The sequence below is a fragment of the Microchirus variegatus genome (genome assembly GCF_963457635.1).
Source record: "Microchirus variegatus genome assembly, chromosome: 9".
NCBI lineage: Eukaryota > Metazoa > Chordata > Actinopteri > Pleuronectiformes > Soleidae > Microchirus > Microchirus variegatus.
In genome coordinates, this window is record NC_139810.1 from 4,802,558 (window position 1) to 4,821,032 (window position 18,475).

The window sequence follows — 18,475 nt, forward strand, 5'->3', positions numbered from 1 at the left end:
ACAATGGAAACAGAATCTGAGAAAATTATTAGGTAATAATTATATATATATACACATATATATATACGTACATATATATATGCATATATATATATACATATATATATATACATATATCTATATAATTCTGCTAAAATTATTATATTACATGCTATAATATAATGTTTATACATATATGTATATACATTATATTATTTTATAATTGTAACCAATATAACATACTCTCTAAACTCTAAACAGAATCTGAGAAAATGAGTAGGTAATAATTATATATATATACACACACACATATACATATATATGTATGTGTGTATATACACATATAATCTACTAAAAAACACACACACACACACATATAAATATATAAATCAGCTTTACATGCTATAATATAACGTATATGCATACACATATATATATATAAATATATAATATTATAGCATGTTTTAAAACTGTTAAGAACATATTTGAAACTAGACAATGGCAAATCTTAACAGAATCTAAGAAAATTAGTAGGTAATAATTATACACACACATATATATATATATACATATATATATATATATACGTATATACATATAACAATTATTATTTGACATGCTATATATATATGTATGCATGTGTGTGTATACATATATGATCTACTAAAACACGCATAAATATATATATGTGTGTACACATACATATATAATGTACCAAAACGTGTGTGTGTATATAATGCATGTATGTATATATGTTCTTATACTGTATAATATGCGCATGCGGAGGGCCGGACGTTGTTTTGTTGCATTCCTGCGGAGCGTTTGAACTTTGACCTGGTTGTTGCATTCCAGAGAGGCTTGTCCTGCAGCAGCAGCAGCAGCAGCAGCAGCACCACAGTCAGTCAGTCCGGCTCCCTCACTCACACACTCCCTCCCTGCTCCTGTGGCTACGCGGAGACGATGGTGTATGTCGAGCTCGTTTAAGCAGCAGATCACTGGGCGCAGTCGTGACAGGGTTGGCAGAGACGAGCACCGTCACACCGCAGCATCGTCCCCGAGCTCAAAGGAACGTCTCGCCGCGGCTCTCACCTACAACGTAGTTAGCCATCTTGCTAAGCAGCTAAGCCGCCATCGCATTGAGGTTGCTTTGTAGACACACAGGCAGCAGGCTAACCCCGCAGACACCAGCGCAGAGGAAATGAAGGACAAACAAAAGAGAAAGAAGGAGCGGACCTGGGCTGAGGCAGCTCGCATGGTAAAAACGTCTCATTTTTATATTTAAATAGCCGCGAGTGAGCTACGCGTGAATTAATGAGAGGTGATGGATCCAGATGTGTTGTGGTGTTTGAATATTCTCCTCACGACCACAGCCTGGGTTCTGCTTTAACGTTAGCTACCAACACACGCATGAGTGCTAACGTAGCACACAGGCTTCGGGTGAAACCGACCAAGTGAGAGGTGGCGTTTGTGCATTTGCAGCACGTCGTTCCGACTGTTAACATAAAAACGCTACGCCACGCAGCATGCTAACGCTGGTTAGCAACGCGAACACACACACACACCTCCCCTGTTTTGAGCTCTTTGTTTGCTAGGTAGCAAACAAGCTAGTGCTATGCTAATTATCATCCGAGCAATCCAGTGTAACACTGTCGCTGCACCGTCCCCACGGCGTGTTTTACGTGCCGTGTGTTTGGCAAACCTGTCAATGAGAGGTGGTGTTAAACCTTGGTGGTTCGCTAACCGTTTAACTCGACAGAGGAGTAGCCAGCTAATGTTGTGGAGCATTGTGTTTCGCTAACATTAGCAAAGCTACAAAGCTAAGCGTTGACGTTGACCCATAGCTCGGTTGTCTTCAGAACCCACATTGACATGGAACGGTGCATGAAAATCACAGCTCAGCCCGTTATTTAAACCTCAGATTATGTTTGTTTCTATCGTCAGTATAGGGAACACGAATATTGAGAGGAGTGGAGTGAATCAGCTGTGATTTAAACGTTACACACACACTGCCTGCAATAAGAGTGGTCGATTACATTATCCACTTAAGATTGGTAATTTGCCTACATGTCATTTAAGTCCATGGTAGTTTGAGGTCAAGGCGTTCAGGTGCCTGGGCTCAGTCTCATTTCATGTAAATCAGGCACAGTGTTGATTACTACATTGTGTTTCATATGCATAGGAAATCATGTTCATTGTCTCTTTTCATTAGCAGGGTACAATGGGCGTAATCCCCCAAACATACAGCAGCCCAATACAGTCTTCTGAGACATTTTTTTGTGCACAAATGACTATATTTAATTGTAAAAAGTGCTATTCTGCACACACGCCTGCACCCAAAAGCCCATGCTGATAATATAAAGATGTTATTACCAACAAAAATGTCCCTCCTGACATTTGCTGTGGCTCATCTCACTGTGTTCACGACGTCCATCCTGATCGGGTTAATCACGATAGAATTGCCATCTGCAAAACTACATGTGCTGGGCTTTTTTGGGCATATTTTTTGTTTTGTTTCGGTGCACCCTGAAGGTTTTACGGCATGAATGCACGTTTTTTTTTTTACATTTGAGACAATTGGTATTCTATGATAAAGACCATGGTGTCTTTTTATGGTGTAAGCTCAGCAGCAACAAAACAACGCTCCCAAATATCTCCTGATTTGCAAATATTTTCAATTTTTTTCAATTAAATTTCTCCAGAAACACACTACATTTGGTCTCATTTTGCATTGAGTACGTTGAATAAAAATGAAGTTGTGCAGGTGGTTTAGCAGGTGGTGCAGTATGGGTGAGGAAAGAGTCACTGGATTTGGAAAATGGTGTAATTTGATGCATGTTGTGTGATATTGATGAGATGATTCACAGTCTGGCCCACACAGACGGCCGATTTTGAAAATCTAAGTTCAGTTTTGACCAATGTATGTTGGCAAATCAAAATAACAAAAGAATGCTTCTTTTATTTCTGTTTGGAAATGAATTCAATTCATACGTTTACACCAATTGGGCAGTTTTGCTATTTCCAGTGGTGGAACAGATGTTTAAATCAAATATACACAGGAGGTGAATGAGGTTCAGGTTTTGTTACTTGTCACAGCTGAGCGATTTGGATTCTGATCAAACAAAGACACATGTGGCGGATTGAAACACGTCTTTAGCCGCACGCTTCCACCACCCCGTGGCGTCGACTGAAATCTGTGAGCTTGTGCACAGTGGGTCCTCGAGGCTGCAGCTTGCACAGCAGCAACGAGAATGGGATGCTGCTGAGGAATCTGCATCTCAATGAAACAATGCAGGTCTTTTATTTATTATATTTGGGGGCTTACTGGTAGATGCAGAACATACACATGTTTTCTTATTCTGGACATAAACAAACCAGTGCTGTACAAAGAGTAATTGGATTCAATTTCAGATTTAGATAGGTGGTGGAAACATCTGGGTCAGGGGTCTGCAACCTTAAGGATGAAAAGAGCCATTTTTGTCATCTCTCCGCCCAAATAAAATTCATTTGGAGCTGCAAAAAAACACACAAGATGAAGATAATAACACGTATGGAGGTTTTTATACAGACAAACTATATACAATAGCAATTGTCTCTCTTTCATTCATGACATTTAAGAACTACAACATGTTCAGTTTATACCCAACCTCTAGACCCCTTAGACCTGGTTCTTCATTGGTTTGTGGCAAATTAAAGACATTAAATGAACCCACTTTGAAATAAACGAAGCAAATGTTTGGATTGTATGTTGTTCGTGCTTGAGAAAACAGTATGTGGATCCAAAGATGGACAGGACACATCCAAACATGTACTGAATATTGAATTTTACGTCGACGTTGGATGTGATGCAAAAGATATTAAGACACTTTTATTTGTCGCCTTGATCTCTAAAGCTACAAGGAGCCACTGCAGAGTGCCACATGTGGCTCGAGAGCTGACCCCTGATCTGGGTCAAGATTTTTTTTTTTTTAAAGAAGAGGTTTGATTACACCAATCTATATCCTGTCATTGACCCTGCATCTTTTCTGGTGCAGTGTAGACGCTGCCAACTTGAAGGCAGTAGAAGAAGAAAGTAGCAAATTTAACGTTTTGACACGGCGTGATCTATTAGAGATGATAAAAAAAAAAACATGTACTCTACTCTAGTTATTTGAGCGACTCAAAGCCAACTGTATCCATTCCCATTACAGACAAAAGCCATATGTTAGATGGCATGAGTGGGTTTTGAATAGCTGTAAGTCTTTGTAGATGCCATGTCATTTTACACCCGTGAAATATCCCGCTCAATTCCTTTAGTGATTACAGCTCCATGTAGCCGTCGTCCTCAGTTTGTGAATGTTTATGTCGTCCTCCTCCTCCCTGAACCACAGAAGGTTTTTGTCTGATGTTTTTTTTGTTCAGAATGTTTATGTCCGTGTGGTTTAAAAAACATGTTGGATGTTTTCCAGGTTCTGGAGAACTTCTCTGATGCTCCCATGACTCCCAAACAAATCCTCCACGTCATCCAGACCAAGGGGCTGAAGGAAATGCGGTCAGACTCACACACGCACACATGTGCACACATTATTATATGTAGAACTGCAAGCTACGACTATTACAGCACTAATCAAATAAGTCTTAGTTTTAGGCTCAAAAATGTACACATATCTGTCCTACTAACTACCCTTATAAAGCTGTAGATTTCATGTTGAGTTCCCCATGGTTTAGTTTTGTAATTTGTGGTAGTGCTGGGTGGTGTACCGGTTCACACCGAATACCGGTTTATATTTTTGTTATGATATGAATTTTTAATCTATATACATACTGGTATATTGACATCTTTTCAGACGGAGCCCTTTTCAATGTTGCACATCTAAACTCGCATGGTGCGACTGCGAGGTTTTGAGGTTTAAAGCACTCTGGTGTTACGTGACGGTGAAGATGGATAGGACACGGAAAGTTCCCGAAATCTGCAGAAGCTGCAGAGCTAGTAGAACATGCTAACACAGAAGAACTTGTGCCAAAAAATGGAGCCGTGTCTGTTGTTCGGAAGTTTTTTGGGTTTAAAAAAATCAGACATTAACCAAACAACCATTTTATTCAAGTGTTGTCGGGCTAAAGTTGTCGCTGGAGATGACGATATGAGCGTTTTGTTCCACCACCTTAGCCGCAAGTATGTCTTGGAATATGAAGAGTGCTTGAAGTTAAGGTCGGCACCCTTCCACATCAGCAGGTAACACAGGGAATTCAAAAGTCGAGTCAAAGCATCATTTTCTGGTGCCATGCGAACCTCTACTCGTGTGGAGTTATTCTACAGTATTCATGACTGTAAAATAGACCATTCTAAATTAATCTACTGCAGTAATTCTGTTCTCAACCAGTAAAAAATGCTGTGAACAACTGATTATGCATGAAAAAAATACTGTTGTGTACCGTGAAACCGTTAGAATTTTGAAAAAATACCATGTTATATATTTTTGGTCATACCACCCAGCACTGTTTTTTTTGGGTAAAAGAGTTATGGATGTTAAATTCTACCATAAATTGTACCACACTGTGATTATTGTCAAAGGAAAATGGCGAGTTGTACCATTTGCTCCAATTTTGGATGCGTTTTTGTACTTCTGTTCACTAGTACGTGAACCTAATGCACTATTATGTATTTCTCTCTCTCTCTCTCTCTCCATGCACCACTGACCTGCTGCTGACCAACAGAAGGTGAGTTGTTGGACTATAACCCTGTTCCATTCAGTAACCTCCGACGAGGCAGCTCAGCCCCCCACAAAATAGCGATAGCGTCTACGGATCACGTCCAAAATTCATCCAAATCCGTCCGTGACTTTTCGAGTTATGTTGCTCACTAACAGACAAACAAACTCTGGCGAAAACATATACTACCTCCTGACGTAGGTCACTTACTCGTTTTCTGTCATTTTCTGGTAGTATTTTATACTACCACTACTACTTCATACTCCGCAACTTTACCCAGAGCTGAGAGAGTATCTGAGGGGATTTGTGTGGAAAGTCAATGTCATTAACGACCGTCACTTTAAACTGATTTGTGATATGGTGTCAGTTGACATTCAGATGACAGGAAGCGACTGACTTTGCCTGTCAGTCCAAAGTAAAGCCTGTTTTTAAATAAATAAATAAAAATGATGTGATTCCAGGGCAGTACATTGGGAAGCACATTGCCCTTGTTTTTACAAAATCACAGGTGGATATTTAAAATGTCGAGCCACGTCTGCTTCGACCACGCATACCGATTTTTGTCTCGGCTATAATATAAAACATGTTAATTTTTTACTGTCTTATCACTCTGCTCTGATTTCAGTATAGGAGGGCTTTTTGTCCAGTGTCCCTCTCACTCACAAAGCAAACAGCCGTGTAAAAACGGGTTTTAAACAATCAGGAGTATCACATGTTTTATTCTGCGACTGCTGTCACAACTTCAGCTTCAGCTGTCTGCTGACAGGTGGCATTGCAGCAATTTGTTGCTAATAATACTCGTAGTTAACGGAGCCGAGGGCGCTGTACAATTGCACTGTGAACCTCGATGAAGAGTATTGATGGGGAAAACTGAAACATCTGCACCATCCAACCCACGTCGGGATGTAAACGAATGAAACGAAAGAATGTAAACGAGCGCTGAAACGATTAATCGAGTATTAAGCGTCAAGTAATTTGATAATCGATTAAACGCTTTGAAGCTTTTTTCATGATTAAAACAAGATTTCTGATCGTTTTAGCTTCTCCTGTTGCACATATATGTGAGTTATGGAGGTCTGTTTACATACATTAACTTGTTTTTATGGTCAAAAACCTCCTAGTTACTGTAAATGAGCCGGTAGAAATCTCTCCTCACTGAAGCTCTCGTCAGCCGCGCTGTTTCAGACTGAAATTTCACCCCCAGAAGACAGAACTGTGTTGTGATTGGCCATCGTAGAGCTTTGACAACTATCTTGTGATTGGCTAATACCTGGAAGTGACGTAATTAGCACGTCAGCTCAGAGTAGCGCAGCTCCCCCCTCTGGAATGGTGGATGCACTGCTACTCATTATCAAAACATTGTTTTAACAGTGTTTAAAAATAGCTTCGTCACGACTCCCAAAGGTCGTCCCTTTTACGACCTTTGACCCGGAGTCGAACCCAGAGTCAGAAGACACTGTTTTTTTCTGAGATCTCGCTGAGCCCGAGATTACAATGCAACATAGCGTTCTCAGCAGTGGCTGAACGACAAACGATTTATCGAGAAAATAGTCGACAGATTAATCGATTACGAAAAGAATCGTCAGTTGCAGCTCTAATGTAAACCCATGTGGTTACAATATTAATTGAATCTCTGGATATTGAAGCCCATTTCTAACGTGACTTGATTATTTTGCTCTTTGTGCGTCCACACACACAGTGGCACAGCCCCTCTGGCCTGCCTGGTCACAATGCTGCACTCCCAGGTGAGAGGAGACCGAGTCAAGAACAGCATCTTCTTCAAACTGCCTGGACGAATGAGCCTGTTCACCCTGAAGGTACTTGAATGCAATTTAATAAATCATGTTTATAATCAAGCCATGATCCAGCTGCTTTGTATTCATCAGTCTGCCTGGCTGCCAAGGTCATGCAGTGTCTGAAGTCAAGTGTATTTCTTCAGTGTACATGAAAACATCATACACGCACAGCTAATGAACCAACAATACACGTTCAGATGAACGTAAGTGAAGTAATAAATCACTTCACGTAAACAGACTCACGAGACAAACAAAATCATGTTTTTTTTATGGATAAATAGTGTAGATGAGCTTGAGCAGGAGTTGCATGTTGAATTTTTGGTGCCACTAATGAGTCTGGCTGCTGTATTTTTGACCAGTTAAATCAGGCTCCGCCCCCTGGCTGCATAATATTACTGTGAGCTTGTGAAAAACAGTGAGTGAATTAAATCACATATTCATGTGAGGTTGTTGTTATCAAATTTCATCCAAATCCGTTCATGGCCCTTTGAGTTATGTTGCTAACAGACAGACAAACAAATACTGGCGAAAACGTTTACCTCCTTAGCGGAGGTCAATAAAGTAATATCAACTTGTGCCAGTGCCTTGATTTCGACGTCTTCAAACATAGGTCTTAACCATAAATCCCGGTCGATTGGTTCAGCGTGTCGGTGGTAGAGCTACGCAACAGCGCCCCCCCGGCTTATTGGTAGAAATACGGCAATGCTTTCCCGGCCTAAATGAGGCAGCCTCTTCTTCCCTGACCCTCTTTTTGGAGTCCCTGCTCGAAAATTACATGCCCAAACTAAATAGAGTAAATCTCTGCAGTTACAAGCTCTATGTGGATTATCTTGGTATCAAAATAACGATAACACTTGTGAGATTCCACCATAGGTGTAAGTTGTCACTGTAGATGCCACTGTGTCAGAGTAAATGCACATGGAACACAGCATAAATGAAGGATTTTTTTTTCTCTCGCCTAAAAAAATATTGCATTTTAAAGCAAATATCACTTTTAAAATCAGCAGCAGGAGCTTAAAAACACATGGAGGTCATGTAACAACATGTGGACATGAGCTGTGCAAAGTGTGATGCTGCTGAAGTGATGCAGAGTAAAATGACAGAGGTTTTAGCAAAGAGATGTCTAGGCGTTCTCTCTTTTGGCACGGTTTGGCACAATCTGTGCCATTTGAGATTTCTTAGGTACCAAATCATTAAAACCCCATTTAATTTTATTAACATGTCACTATTGGTCTAAAAAGAGGTTAATGACAACGTTGAAGAGTCCGACTAACTTTTCCATTCTTGACCCTGTAGAAGAACGCCCTCCAGTGGACAAAGACGACCTCGGAGTCAGAGACGGCAGCTGAGGGAGCAGGCAGCACAGCCCAGCCGGCGTCCAGCAGCAGCAGCACCCCGACAGCGGGCACAGCCGTCGTCTCCGTCGGTCCCTCGGACGCCGCAGAGCAGGAGAGCTGTGATTCCACCGAGACGGCTGCTGCCAGTGGAGACAACGATGGTAACGCCGTACACTGTACACCGAACACACCAGACATTATTCTAAATGGCTCGGCTCTCTTACCGTGAGCTATTTATAGGCCGTTGTCTGCTTCACTCACCTTGGATATGTGCATATGAAGGTTTTTGGGGTGACTGATGTAATCGCGGTGCCACATTTGTCCTTGGTGTTAATGTAAACCATGACATTCAGCGTTGAAGTGATGCAGTGCAGACTGTGAGGCTGCAGTGGACATGGCTTGGTGAAATACACTACTTGTTTAACTGTTTAAAAGTTTTTGATTCACTATTAAAATCTAGAGTTGGCAGATTAACCCATAGACCTGATTTTTTTTAAAATACAGAACTGACAAAGGGTCCGACTTCCTATTTCCATGCAGCACTTCCGGTGTTTGTTTCCTTCGTGTGTGAACGGAGCGAACGTTTGCTTTTTTAACAGTGTCCTGGGGAAAAACTCAAAACAAGTCTCTGACCACAACAGCCTTCACTACAGGCTGCAACAAACCCAGTGATCGAGATGGATCTGGCATTTAAAGATTTTTACCCTTTATTTTTTGTAATTGTCTTACAAAAATAGTAGCGGGCGTCTACTCTGTTTTTTCTGCTGAAAATAAATGAGGTCGAGAGCAGAGAAAAGGAAACTAGTGCTGGGCACGTTGACGCATGTGTTTCCATGATGCTAGTTAGCTGCGTTAGCTCCTTTAGTGCCATTAGCGAGTCTACAGTGGAACTGGAGCGGTCTGTTTATTAAAGGAAAAGAGCAGCGCTACAAATAACCAGCGTACCTGTGTACTGCGTATGTGTGCCTCTGTTTTTAAAGTTTAGCGTTACTTTAGAGACTCATTTTAACAATCGGGAGTCACGTAGGCGTGACGTCGCGCGCATCTTTTTCTGGTCAGTCATCGTGGAAACGTGGCATACATTAGCGTTGATGCCGTTAACGTGCTCAGCACTAAAGGAAACGCATTGATAAGGGAAATAATTCATTGTTGAAGCCCCTAAATAAGTCGGGTATAAGGGAGTAACTGTAATAATGTGTTTTTGTTGTTGTGGAAACTCATTGTACTGAAACCTGGCTGCCCAACGCTGGCAACGATGGTGCAAAAATACCGTTTATGACAAACCAGCGGATGTTTTCTTAAAAGTAGCTTCAGATAGAAGCTCCTCAGATGGAAGCTACTTTTCAGTGATCTCTGGAAATACACTACCGTTCAAAAGTTTGGGCTCACCTATACAATTTTTTTTGGAGTCACGTTTTTATTCATGAAAAGAGTTGCAAAATGAATGGAAAATGTAGTTAAGACATTGACAAAATTAGAAATAATTGTTTTTATTCCTAATAATAATTTTGCCCTTTCGTCAAAGAACCAGCAAAACTGTTTTCAGCTGTTGCACAAGGGTTTTCAAGGGTTTTCTAATCATCCAATAGCCTTCTAACGCCATTAGCAAACACAATGTACCATTAGAACACTTGAAATGGGCCTCTATACACCTATGCACATATTCCATTAAAAACCAGATGTTTGCAACTAGAATAGTCGTTTACCACATTAACAATGTATGAGTGTATTTATGATTTATTTAATGTTATATTCATTGAAAAAAGTGCTTTTCCTTAAAAATATGGACATTTCTAAGTGACCCCAAACTTTTTAATGGAAGTGTATGTCGAAGCTTGCTGCTAAATGCTGTCAACTACATGTGTGGTGTCAATGTTGTTGGACTATCTGTCAGGAGAGTGTGTCACTCGTTTGTGAGTGGATGTCTGACAGTGTTTTTTGATTCACCCTCTTTCAGCCTCGGTGGATGAAAGTTCCTCCAGTGCCTCCTGCTCTACAGAGCCGCAGGCTCCAAGCAACCAACCACAGACCCGTCTGAGCCGCTCAGCAGGACAACAGGGACGCACAGACACGCAGCAAACCCCGCACGCTCAGACCAGACTAAGCCGATCGAGACAGGTCAGCAGCCGTGTTTCCAATGTGCACAATCGAATGTTCGCGATTCGGGCCTGTACACACGAGAATCAGTTCAGGAGAATCTGAAAAGCCAAAGCTTTGTCGTTTCAGCTTTTTTATTTCCTTGGAACCAGCGTTTTGGAAGCTATAAAATGCTATTTTTGGAAAACGGGTCCCACAGTGGGAAAAAAATCTCAAAATGCCACCCTTGCTTTTTGGTGTAGACGATCAGTACGCAACTCTGCGAGCACGATGATGTCATGGTCACATCTCTTGCTCTTGCATTGGTTGTCACTATCGGTGTTGTCATCTTCTTCTACTTGTGTTTGGAGTTAGTTTGGTCTATTTACTTTATATCATATGTAATATTCAAATAAGGCTATATTAAAAAGAAGAAAGAAAATTTGCTCATAGCACACAATGTTTTTGTACCACATTGTCTTCTCCATTTTTGTTGTATTTCTATGCCAGTGTACAGCATCATATACAGGCCTGTTCTATGTACTACAGTGTACGTTCTTGAAACAATCCCACATTTCAACCAAAAACGATCATAACGGGGAAAGTTCTATTTCTGTGTGGATAAAGCCTGAGTCTTCAGCCACGTAGCGTATTTCTTGAACCAGATCCCTAATAGACAAAGCTGCTAATAAGATTTCTGTGAACTTATCTCGTCTCCTTGTGTTTGTTTACAGTCTGGGAGACAGAGGAAAAAAGCAGTCATGATGCCTCGCGTTGTCCTCACGCCTCTGAAAGTTAATGGAGAGCATGTCCCTTCAGGTAAGGACCTTTCCTCTGTTTTTAAATCAAGACATCCTTAAAAAAGGCAAAAAAAACGTGAGACCCCGTGCTCCAAAAGAGTCATGCGATTGTGGATAGTCTCCAAGTGTGTTTGTCATTTGCCGCAATCTTATTTTTAAGGATGTACGAATTACTTCGATGGGATCTATCTGATCACACCTCTTAGATGGCAAAATACACACTAGGGCTGCAATGATTACTCGAGTAATTCGATTACAAAAATTCCTATAAATTCCGCCTCGAGTATTTGTTTGATTCCTATCTTGCGCAGCCTGTTTGGCACAGGGATCATTGTTCCACACGGACCGTTTTAGCAGACGCACACCGCACGTCTGGATTTCAGCTGGCGCGATGGCATAGACGGAGAGTGAAACAGTCCGTAAAAGGCAGAAAATGTCCATTTCACACTTAAACAAGAAGTTAACCAGGTGCTGTGTAACCACTGCAAACTATCGTAAACCACAACAGCACGTCCTCAATGATTCAGCATATGAGCCCAAAGCATCTAGTTGCTAATGCTGTCGGCACACGCTAACGTAAACATTGATGTTAGCTGATTTGATGTAGCTTACTAGGGCTGCAGATGTCGAATATTTTTGTAATCGCATATTCTACTGATTATTCCTTGATTGATGAAGTAATCGGATTAAAAAATGAATAATAATCATTTTTAAAAATCAAAATATATATATTTTGTGTCCTCGATTAACCGAAAAATAATTGGTCGAATTCTCAATTACAAAAATATTCGATCACTGCAGCCCTAATACACATCTGATTCAAATCTGATTTATTTACTGATCCAGTGATATTTGAATCTGTGTGCGTTTCTTCCTGTTGACCTTTATGTCTCGCATATGATTTGTGTCACATGGGAGGATACAAATCAGTGTTAATGCAGCCATAGACACACTACCGTTCAAAAGTTTGGGCTCACTTAGAAATGTCCTTATTTCTGAAGGAAAATCACTTTTTCTCCCATTGAATATAACATTAAATGAATCATAAATACACTCTACACATTGTTAATGTGGTAAACCACTATTCTAGCTGCAAACGTCTGGTTTTTAATGGAATATGTACATAGGTGTATAGAGGCCCATTTCCAGTGTTCTAATGGTACATTGCGTTTGCTTATCATATTATTTTTGAATAAAAGTCATTATTTCTAATCTTGTCAATGTCTCAACTATATTTTTTTATTCAATTTGCAACTCTTTTGATTAATAAAAGTCTGACTTTTAATGGAAAACACAACAAAGATTGTATATGTGAGCCCAGACCTTTGAACGGTAGTGTATAAGAGGTTTTCCTTATGACTTTGTGTGTACATGTGGGAAGTGAATCTGCAGATAAAACTTAACTTGCATGGTTGTTCTTTTCAGGACCGATGAAGAGGAGTCGAGGAGGAGTGGACGTGGACTTTGAAACACCGGGCTCCATCCTGGTCAACACCAACATCAGAGCCCTCATTAACGTGCGGACGTTTGCAGCCTTCCCCACACACTCACAGCAGCAGTTGCTGCAGCTGCTGCCAGAAGTTGACCGACAGGTATGTTTTTCTGATTTTTTTTATCAGGGCGGGTGTACTCTCCTTGTGTACTAATGTTCTTGAAGTAGTAGTAGAAGTCATTTCTGAGTATCATTCATTCCTGTCATGCCCCCTCTCTTCCTGCAGATTGGCCCTGATGGTATGGCCAGACTGAGTAGTTCAGCTCTCAATAATGAGTTCTTCACCCATGCCTCCCAGAGCTGGAAAGAGAGACTGGCTGAGGGTAAATAAATGTTCAGTTATTTTGATTTTAGATCTAATTGTTCTATTTTCCTGGAATTGCAATATTTACGTCAGCCTTAGAAAATATGTGATTTCAGACTTTTAAAGAGATACTGCACAGTTAAGGAGTTTATGGGCTGTAACTGTGATGGAACACATGTGTTACCAAATGTATAAATAATAGAGGGGATTGAAATGAAGTCTTATCTCAGAGGCCTAACGTGTGTTTGTGCTGTTGTAGGCGAGTTCACCCATGAGATGCAGGTGCGTTTCCGACAGGAAATGGAGAAAGAGAAGAAGGTGGAGGCGTGGAAGGAGAAGTTCTTTGAAGAATACCACGGGCAAAAGTAAGAGTCCGTCTATTTTCACTGAGCTGTGAGATCGTTTTTTTGTCATTCTTGGGGGTCATAAGATGACATTTATGAGAAAAGCCTTGATGCCAAAACATGAACACCAGATGGGTTGATGGGGCTTGGGGCTCACCTATACAATTTTTTTGTTTTTTCCATTAAAAGTCAGACTTTTATTCATCAAAATAGTTGCAAAATGAATAGAAAATATAGTCGAGACATTGAAAAGATTAGAAATAATGACTTTTAGAACCAGCAAAACTGTTTTCAGCTGTGCTAACATCATTGCACAAGGGTTTTCTAATCATCCAATAGTCTTCTAACGCCATTAGCAAACACAATGTACCATTAGAACACTGGAAATGGGCCTCTATACACCTATGTACATATTCCATTAAAAACCGTTTGCAGCTAGAATAGTCGTTTACCACATTAACAATGCGTAGAGTGTATTTCTGATTCATTTAATGTTAGATTTATATTGTGCTTTTCCTCCAAAATAAGGAAGTTTCTAAGTGACCCCAAGTGACATTTTTGAAGTCACAAATGTCCTCCTCCATCAGTCACGGCCACTGTAATAAACATTGCTTTTGCCACGACGTCCTAACGTGATGTCTTTGAATCTGTAGGTCTGGCTTAACACGAGAGGAATCCCTGAAGCTCACCATGAGCGAAAGCAGCGAGGTCGCAGCTGCCGTGCTCGACAGCGACGTGGCTGTGGTGGCGGCGCCAAAGAGACGCACTGTGGGCCGGCGGAGGAGAGACGGCAGGATGAGGAGACGCACGCGGGCCGACCTGCGGCGAAGAGCCCGCAGGACCCTCTGCAAGGCCGCCGCTCCGGCCCTGCCGCCCGCAGACGCCACAGAGGCCAGCGCTGCCGTGGACATCTCGGCCGTCTCTGTCGGCTCGCCCGTTCCCGAGAACACGGTGGTTCAAGGCGAAGTGGTGCTGCAGGCTGAATGCGGCGTGGAGCTTCCAGATGAGGCAGTCCCTGTTGAGCCGAAGCCTGCTCCCAGTCCGGAACCAGTCATTGTGCCAGCTCCCACTCCTACGCCTACTCCGACACCCACCCCGACTCCTACTCCTACCCCGACTCCTACCCCGACTCGCACTCCCACCCCTACTCCGACTCCCAGCCCCAGCCCCAGCCCCAGCCCCAGCCCCAGCCCCAGCCCCAGCCCCAGCCCTGCGTCCACCAGCGCAAACGAAGAACCCGAAGTTACATCGCGTCTGCTCCCCGAAGAGACTGCACCCACCCTGGTCTCCACCTCCTCCCCTTCGTCCTCCTCCTCCTCCGTTTCATCCGCCTCTTCGCCCGCGTCCTCGCCCTCCTCGCCTTCAGACACGCAGGGAGCTTTCGCCGCAGGCCTGGACTCGTCGTCGTCCTCCTCGGCGTCTTCCAGTGCCGCAGTCGCCGCCGATCCCTTGGACGACACAGCGTCCGTGGTCACATCCGTCACAGGAGGAACCACCACCACCACTAGCAGCCGTGACAGCAGCCCCTCAGCCAGCCCAGCCAGCACTCCTGTACCCAGCGCCCAGCTCAAAGAGCAGAAGAGGAGGCCAGACGAGAGCCAGGCCTTCTCCAGCTTCCCCGAAAAGAGGCCGCGGCTTGACGATCGTCAGTCCTTTCGTACCACAATTGACGGTGTCCGTTCAGAGAAGCCGCAGCCGACAACAGAGGAGCCCAAGGTGCCGCCCATCCGGGTACGTTTTTGTTGCTGCAACTCTATTATTCTCTTTATTAATCGTTTGGTTGTTGATCAGTGTCAAACCTGGAAATTACTTTTGCGAATGTCTAAAATGATTCAGTTTTAAAGATTTCTTTGTTATTTGGAGCAAAGAAACGAAGAAAAAATTCACATTTCAGAAGCTGAAACAATCAGAAATCATGTTTTAATCATGAAAAAAAGCTTCAAACTGCTTAATCGATTATCAAAATAGTTGACGATTAATTTAGTCATGGATTAATTGTTTTAATGAAGTTTACTCACTGTCTTTGTCCCTCTGTCCCAGATTCAGCTGTCCAGAATCAAACCTCCCTGGGTCAAAGGGCACCCCACCTACCAGATCTGCCCGAGGATCGTGCCCCCCGGCGAGGGCTCGCGGCGGTCGGGGACGGGGGGCGCACGCACGCTGGCAGACATCAAAGCCCGCGCCCAGCAAGCCCGGGCCCAGCGCGAGGCCGCTGCTGCTGTTGCAGCCTCTACCGACGGGGCAGGGCCGGCGGGGGTCAGGCTGCGGACTTCTGCTGGGCTACCGGATAGCAGCAATGGACGAAGATCGCGAGAGCATCCAGGACCTATCGAGCCCGGAGGAGGAGGAGGAGGAGGAGGAGGAGGAGGAGGAGGAAGCGCCAGCAGGGGAGATGGTGAGATGGATGAGCAGGGAGCGTCTTCGGGCTCTAATTCGTCTGGAACACAATTACTGCTTCTCAGTGTAGATCCCACGCCCCAGCCCTCCCCGTCCCTGTCCACTACCTCGACGTCCACGTCCATGGAGCCCCCGCAGACGCCGAGTCCTCCTCGGGAGGAGGCCGCTGGAGGATCAGACGTTGTTGAGGAAACGGAATCGACATCGGCCAGTGCTCATAGCCCCTCTAATGGCCTCACTGACAAGATGGTTGACTCCTCGTCTCCAGAGCCCGACACTGTAACCGAGTCTGTGGCTGAGCAGCCAACCACGCAAAGTCCGGAGTCTTCTGCTGTTGCTGCTCCTGCTACACCTCCCTCAGAGAGTGCAGCCATGGGTGGTAGAAAGCCGACTCTTGCCCCAACTTCAATCCCAGATTCTCTTCCGCGGTTTGGGGCTCAGGGTGTGGACGTTATCCAAACGCTGGCCAGCTCCTGTCAGCCCAGAGAAAAGGAGCAAGTCAAGGAAGTTGGAATGGGCAGTGTCATCCAGCATGGTTCTCACCATGTGGATCCACAGGAGCCTCCGTCTCACACGGCTACAGAGAGGCGGCTAACAGACGTGTCCTCCTCGCCGCGCGTGGACTGTGGGATAGAGAAAGACGACGAGGCTGGGACGCACAGTGACTCGACAGAAACGGCTTCAGACTGTGAGAATGAGAGCCAGGAGGACGAGCAGCACCCTGACCACGACTGGTCCCCCCCTCTGAGCACCCAGAGGAACAGTCAGCTGGTCATCTGCAGCCCTTCTCCCCAGAACCAGCAGCCCGTCATCCAGGCCCACGTGTCGGGTCGACAAGGACAGACCGTCATTCAGCCTTGCTTCCCCAGCAGCTTGCAGAGTCGACCGAATTCTCAGGAGCACCAGACACAGGCGTTCAGAGACGGCAATGTCGTGGTCAAAATGGAACCTGGAGATGATTTCGTCGCTTCTCGACACAGTTCTGCTGAAGAAGAGCGTTGTGAAGCCTTAAAGCCTTCAGTCTCTCACCTGTCCTCCAGGAGACAGCTCAGCTCAGCCAGACCTGTGTCCACTGTGGAGGCCAACAACCCTTTAGTCACGCAGTTACTGCAGGGCAGCCTGTCCCTGGAGAAAGTTCTACCAACGCACTCTGCAAACCGGCTGGAGATCAGTCGCTTGCCAGGTCCACACCCAAGGCCGCCGATTTCCAGGACCACCGGGTCTCGCCACAGGCCTGAGGGTTCAACTCAGTCTCCTGCACCAGAACTGAACACGGTCTCTCAGAGCCACAAGTCTCCAACAGGACGCACCGTGTTGTGCCTGATGGAATCTCCAGCCTCGCAGTATCAGTCCCAGCAAGCCCCCGGAGCTGTCCCGGTCATCACCCCTCTGCCACCCTCCTCCTCCTCCTCCTCCTCCTCCTCCAGTTCCATGTCCTCCAGAACTAAGTCGGACATTAGCGCTCAGACTTCTGTGGAGTCCGCCGTCATCAAAGACTCTCGCGGTCCTCAGCCGTCAACAGGAGCCGTTCCAGACCGGGCCCAGCCGGCTCACCGGACCATACCCAATGGGCCATCTCCTACCCATGCGGACATCTGTCCCACCGAGGTGTTGCCCACGATTAAGATCAACTGGCGGCCCCCGCACTCTCAGCTGCCCCACCATCTCCAACAACAGCATTCTCCAGCGCCTGCCGTGAAGAGCGAAGTGACTTCGCGGCCGTCTTGCCAGGCTCTTGCCAAATCTTCCCCCATCATACCCATGAGTGTTACCAAAAAGGAGCCTGTGAGCGTCATGGACAGTTTCCTGAGCGGAGGCGCGATGGAGGGCCTCCTCAACATGGAGATGACTTTAGCCAGAATGGCGAAGAAGGAGCACGGCAAAGCTTCCTACTCCTCTGGCTCCCCGTCCACCTCCTCCTCCCCGTCGCCTTCCTCCTCCACTTCCTCCCTTCCCTTCCAGCTGTACGGGAAACTGCCCAAGCAGGCGGGAAGCGTGAGCTACACCGCCAACGTGTCAGTGATGGACAATAACGGCTTCACCCGGAGCATGGCAGACGGCATGCTCCAGCTCCGCCCCCGCTTGGCCTCCAGCCAGGCCACGCTGAGCATCCAGGCGTTCACCGACGGCGCGACGGAGGAGGTGGCGCTCAAGTGCTCGTGCCGCCTTAAAGCCATGATCATGTGCCAAGGCTGCGGGGCGTTCTGCCACGACGACTGCATCGGTCCGTCTAAACTGTGCGTGTCGTGTCTGGTGGTCAGATAG

General features: G+C 44.8%; 1 protein-coding gene across 1 annotated transcript; it reads left to right on the forward strand.

Moving 5' to 3' along the window:
• Window positions 1–1,103: 1,103 nt before the first annotated feature.
• On the forward strand, window positions 1,104–18,475 carry asxl1 (ASXL transcriptional regulator 1; the record flags this gene model as incomplete). The annotated part of the gene is made up of 11 exons (XM_083894451.1): window positions 1,104–1,234; window positions 4,425–4,507; window positions 7,364–7,481; window positions 8,757–8,958; window positions 10,755–10,915; window positions 11,608–11,692; window positions 13,099–13,265; window positions 13,392–13,488; window positions 13,729–13,834; window positions 14,467–15,544; window positions 15,854–18,475. The coding sequence occupies exons 1-11, from the start codon at window positions 1,178–1,180 to the stop codon at window positions 18,473–18,475; spliced, it is 4,776 nt and encodes a 1,591-aa protein (XP_083750577.1). The 5' UTR covers window positions 1,104–1,177.